The sequence below is a fragment of the Sceloporus undulatus genome, chromosome 9 (genome assembly GCF_019175285.1).
Source record: "Sceloporus undulatus isolate JIND9_A2432 ecotype Alabama chromosome 9, SceUnd_v1.1, whole genome shotgun sequence".
NCBI lineage: Eukaryota > Metazoa > Chordata > Lepidosauria > Squamata > Phrynosomatidae > Sceloporus > Sceloporus undulatus.
In genome coordinates, this window is record NC_056530.1 from 34,752,744 (window position 1) to 34,758,343 (window position 5,600).

The 5,600-nt window shown below is 49.0% G+C and overlaps 1 protein-coding gene across 1 annotated transcript in view; it reads left to right on the plus strand.

Moving 5' to 3' along the window:
- Nucleotides 1-1,107: 1,107 nt before the first annotated feature.
- The window catches only part of KRTCAP2 (keratinocyte associated protein 2), a 49,365-nt gene continuing 44,872 nt past the window's right edge, over nt 1,108-5,600 (plus strand). Inside the window, exon 1 of the mRNA XM_042439769.1 lies at nt 1,108-1,251. Coding sequence (XP_042295703.1) covers nt 1,248-1,251 — 4 coding nt within the window. The 5' untranslated portion in view covers nt 1,108-1,247. The remainder of the gene's footprint in view (nt 1,252-5,600) is intronic.

Consider the following 5,600-nt stretch of genomic DNA (forward strand, 5'->3'; position numbering starts at 1 on the left):
GGGGAAGAGGAAGAGGAAGGAAGAAAGAGGGAGGTAGGAATGAAGAAAAGAGGGCAAGAAGGAAGGAAGAGGGAGGAAGGAGTGAAGAAAAGAGGGATGGAAGGAAGGAAGAGGGAGGGAGGAATGAAGAAAAGAGGGGAGGAAGGAGAGGAAGGAAGGAAGGAAGGAAGGAAGGAAGGGGGAGGGAGGGAGGGAGGAAGGGGGAAGGAAGGAGAGGAAGGAAGGAAGGAAGGAAGGAAGAAAAAAGGGAGGGAGGGGGGGGGGAGGGAGGGAGGAGGGAGCTGGTCCAGGCCCGGAGGAGGTTGCCATGGCGACGGAGGGATGTGCTCCGATGCTCTCAGCATCCTTCCTGAGCCCCAGAGGCGGAGGCGGCAGGGAAGGCTTCCAACCCTGCTGGCCAAGAGAACAATGGGTCCTGCGAAGGCGCGCCAGGACCGAACCCCGGCCCCAGGGGCCCGCTCCCTCTCTCCCAGCCGCAGGGTCCGGGGGGGGGTGGGGGGCGCCCCGCCCCCCCCCCCCCCCCCCCCCCCCCCCCCCCCCAGCCCTGGCTCACGCTGATGCGGACGAGGGCGTCCATGATGGAAGTGAAGGAGCGGAGGTCCTCGCCCTCCTCGGCCATGGCGCCCTGCCTCCTCCCCCGACTCGAGCTCAGGCTCCGTCTCTGGCGGAGGCGGATGGAAGAGCCTCTGCGCATGCGCCCCGCGAGGCCACGCCCCTCCAGCCCCGCCCGAAGAAGCGAGAGAGAGAGAAGGGGCGTCGTCTGAGGGACAAAGGCCTCGCTGGCTACTCCTTCGGCCCGAGCATCCTCCGCATCCTGACAGGGCTTTTGAGCCCCGCGTCGTCCGGAAGGCCGAGGGCTCCCGCAAAATCCCAGCCCTCCATTTCTCTTTGTGGGTGTGGCAGGACTCGAACCCGCCTCCCTCCCCGCTCCTTCCTTTGTTCGTGCTCTTCTCTGCGGAAAACGGAGTGTGCCAGGGCGCCCTCTGGCGGCGATTCGGAGAAAAAGACGTATTTCGACTGCGCAAGCGCAAACGCCGCTCGACAAGCATTCTACGCACGCGCAAGAAAAACAAGTACACGTCTCCCCTCGGCGGTGGGAGCAGTTCGGCGCATGCGTATTGGGAACGCTCCCGCTTAACTCGGTGGTCGGTCGGAGGAATGAGACGGGCGCATGCGCAAAGGGGGAACCGTGGGGTTCGAACGAAAGGAGAGCAGGCGACGGATTGAGAGGCGCCCCGCGGTGCATTATGGGTAGGTGCCCCTGCAGAAAAAGGGGCTGCTTGGGGTAAACGCATGCATTGTGGGTAATGTGGGCTGAGGGGTTCACTCTGGTCAGAAGGGTGCCATTGTCCTCTAAAACCAGGGACAAAATGTAGGACAAATTCAAGACACAACTGCAGGAGAAAACTCAGCCCAAAATGTAGGACATTGAAGAAAAATGGAGGACCTTAAGGTCCTCCATTTTTCTCCAATGTCCTACATTTTGGGCTGAGTTTTGTCCTACACTTTGGTCTTTGAATTTGTCCTACATTTTGTCCCTGGTTTTAGTGGACAATTATGGCAACCCTAAGTCACCAGCTCAGCTCTTTCAGGCTCATGGCTGCCTTTGGCTGAATCCATCCATCTGGAAGGGGGTCTTTCAGGGCTCTTCCAGACCACAGTCTTGCCATCCTACAGAAGGTGGATTATGGATACTGGACTATGATCATGCGTAACATTGCCCTGGAAGGAGGGCACATCACCAGAGCCAAGGCAGTAAAACAATGCTCAAGATAAGGGCTGAGGAGTTGGTAATCTCCAGGTGTTTATGAACTACAACTCCCATGAACCACAACCAGCATAGTCCATTGTTAGAGGAACTGTTGTCCAACAAAGGAGGACACTGCATTGACTCCCTTGGGGTTGGATGTGGGCATCCTCCTTATCCATGGATTCAAACATCGACAGCTTGAAGAAGTATAGATTGCAAATGGCAAACCTTGGTTTTCCATTTTATACAAGGGACACCATTTTGCTCCTCTGTTATATTTAATGGGACTTGAGCATCCATGGATTTTGTTATCCCGGGGGGATCTCTGAACCAAACCCCACTGGAGAACAAGGTCCCACTGTAAATAAAATTGGTGGGGCTTATTAATAATTTTCATGTAATGTGAAATTGAAAACTGGGGCGTTCTGATGTTCTGTGGACCATTTCTTGGTTTTGAGGGCTTTGGGGGGAGTCTCAAGTCACACCTCTTTATCCATGCTCCTTAGGCCTCCTAGCATGCTGCAGCCATGTGTGAGAGTGCAGTGTTTTGAAAGGGTTGAGCAGCTATGAAGGTCAGCTTTATTTCAGATCTGGCAATGACTTGTCCGTGCTGATCGACTTCATAATGGTTCTGGTTTCATTCATTAGGAGGAATTCCTGACAGTAAGGGTGTCAGCAGTGGAACAAACTCTTCCTCGAGTGTAGTGGATCCCTTCCTTGGAGGGTCTTTTAAACAGAGGCTGATGCATCTGTCAGAGATGCTTGATTGAGAGTTCCTGCATGGCGAATGGGGTTGGACGGATGGCCCTTGGGGCCCTTCAACTCTACATTCTATGATCTGAAGTCGTTTCATGGTTAGACAAAGGCAGGGCATTACAGGGGACACCTGAGACTGTTGAATGCAACGCCATGTCTCTCACTCTGTACGTCTAAGGCTGATGAGGTTGCGTTCAACAACACCCAAAAGGCAACCAGTTTCCTAACTAATTGGTTCCACAAACAGTAGCTCTTACCATGAAAAAGCTACGTCCAACCCTGTAACTTTGGCCAGCTTTGATGCGTTCCACGTTGCCCATCGCGCCTTGGCCAGTCAGTCCATGCCGGTCACTCATGCCCACAGGCTGGATAACAGCTCTTTTAATTCTCCGTTCTTCCCTCCACAGCGTTGGCACAGGAATGTCGCTGGGCTTTCGTCACTGCCTCCCTCTTGCTTTCACTGGAATGCAGATGTACAGCCGCCCAGTGCCTCAACGAGTGGTTTACATCCAAGGAGGGCTCCTCGGCTCCGGCTCTTCATTTCTCTAACAGTATTCTTTCTTCCAGTGAGGTTGGGTTTAAGAACAGGAAAGGCTGGTTTTGCTCCTTTGGGACCCCTTTCTTTATAAGGATATGCGTACAGAGCGTTCCCTTTTTTCAAAAGGAGCATCATTCCTTGATATGTGGTATTGGAGAACTTTAGTGGTGGAGATTAAGTCAGAACTTTGGATTGTTACTTTTATAGACTACCTCTAGTTCCCCAGAGAGCAATTTAGCAGCTGTAATCAAGAGAGTAACATCTCAACCTTGGAGTGAAGTTAGGGAATGGCAGGATGCATGCCATGCTTGTGCTTCCGGCATAACACAGAGTTTTTTCTTAACAAAATCTTCCAGCCTCAACACCTTGAAAACTAATTTGGCAAGATTCAAGCAGATTTTCCTGAAGTGGTCAAACAGATACAGATGGAAAGTGTGAGGAGTTGGGGTTTAAGCTGCCTGTCCAGGCCAGCCAATGGGTGGTTTGAATTTGTAGTCAGTAGCTAATCATTCTCCCCCTATTCTCCCCCTGCCCCCCGATCATTCTCTCCCCAACTCCTCTCCCTTCTTTTTCTCCCACAGTTATCTCCTGCCTATTATTGGTTGTTTGCATCAGGATTGATTCATCGGGTCTTGTCAATACCTGGTAAGAAACAGGGGGGCCTCAAACGTAAGGGGAAAATATGGCATAAAAAGACATAGGGCCCAAAACAGGCCAAAATAATCGCTTCAGGTCACTTTGGGAGGTATGGTTTAAATGATGCATGCACCCTAAGAGGCCAGAAGCTGCGCCAAAGCCACGTCCAGTCCTAAACTGAGCACAGCTTTGGGCCAGTTCTGGCCTCTTAAGGATGTGTTCATTTAAACAGCATACCTCCAAAATGACCTGAAGCAGCTTTATTTTGGCCTGTCTGTTCAGGCCCATAGACAGGGAGACAATGGTTTCCAGCATATCTGATCATGATTCTTTAACATTTGGCTCCCTTAAACATATTCAGAAGTCTAAGCAGGGATTAAAATAGTATTTAAAGCATAGTATAGCACTAAAAATATAGGTCCTTACTCTAGGACATAATAAAAATAAAATATTTTAATCAAATCTTCTGCACATATAACACACCTAGAAACCTTAAAACCATAGGAGAACCGAACAGGAAAATAATGGCACAGTGTGACTTGTAGCCTCAAATGCTCTGTGAAGGTGGGTCCGTCCTCACAATGGGAAGGGGAAGAGAGGACAACACACTGGTTGTCTGCCTCTTCTGGGAGCCAGCCGTGTGGCAGGCTGTTGTTCCTGCAGATTGGGAAACTCCAGCTGTGATCTGGCTTTTCCCTCTGTCTGCTTTTGGTCTTAGTCTTTCACCTTGTAAATTTTTAAATCTTTTGGCCTCGTGGTCCATTTGGCCTTTTGTAGACAACTCCTGTTTTTTTATATAATATTACTAGCTTGGTAGATGAAGGGAACACTGTGGATAATGCATATCTTGGTTTCAGTAAGGTCTTTGACAAGGTCCCCCATGATATTCTTGCAAACAAGCTAGTGAAATGTGGGTTAGACAATGCAACTGTTAAATGGATTTGTAATTGGTTAACCAGCTGAACCCAAAGGATGCTCAGCAATGGCTCCTTTTCATCCTAGAGAGCTGTGACTAGCGGGGTGCCACAGGGTTCTGTTCTGGGCCCAGTACTATTCAACATCTTTATCAATGACTTGGATGAAAGAATAGGGGCATGCTTATTGAATTTGCAGATGATACCAAACTAGGAGGAATAGCTAATACCATTGGTATAAATCTCAAACTGACTGCCACACGGGGAGCCCCAGAGAGAGAGCTTTCAAGGATCCCTGCTCACACAACATCATCTTTTGGACTTCTTAAATGCATCATTTAAACAGCATACCTCCAAAATGACCGAAGCATGCTTTATCTGGCTTGTCTGTTCAGGCAACATTACATATAATCTAGGAGAGGAAGTGACTTTCCAGTGGACTCAGACAAAAGGAAATTGCTGCAGTTTTTTTCCTAGCTTTTTCTTTCTCATGAATAACTTTTGCCATCTTGACCACACCCTGAGTTGTTTGGCCACTTTTCTTCATAAAAGTGTCATTTCACTGTTGCACTTTATACGCTATATATATATGTATATATATATCTGGAGGTGGTGAAGATAATTAGCAATCTGATACATCTCAAATTAAAAATCATGTCTACCTTCTTAGGTAGGAACGTGCAGATGCTAAGTGTAGTAAGTAAGTTACAAGGAGAGAACAACCAAGAGAGTTATAGGCATTGAGGAAAATTAAGGAAGAAGGTCAGAGGAAGAGAAAGAGAAGGGGGAAAGAAGGAAAGTGTGAAGAAAGAAAGTGAGAAGCAAGGGAAGGGGAAATGATATGGAAAGAAAGAAGATAGTAAAATAAGAAAGGGCTCATACGACAGCCAAAAAAAAAGCTGCTCAGGTCACTTCGGAGGTATGTGTTTACATGATGCATGGTCCTAGAGTCTGGAGGCTTGCAACCAAAGACGGGGCACCAAGTCCTTAGGACTGGGATCGTGGT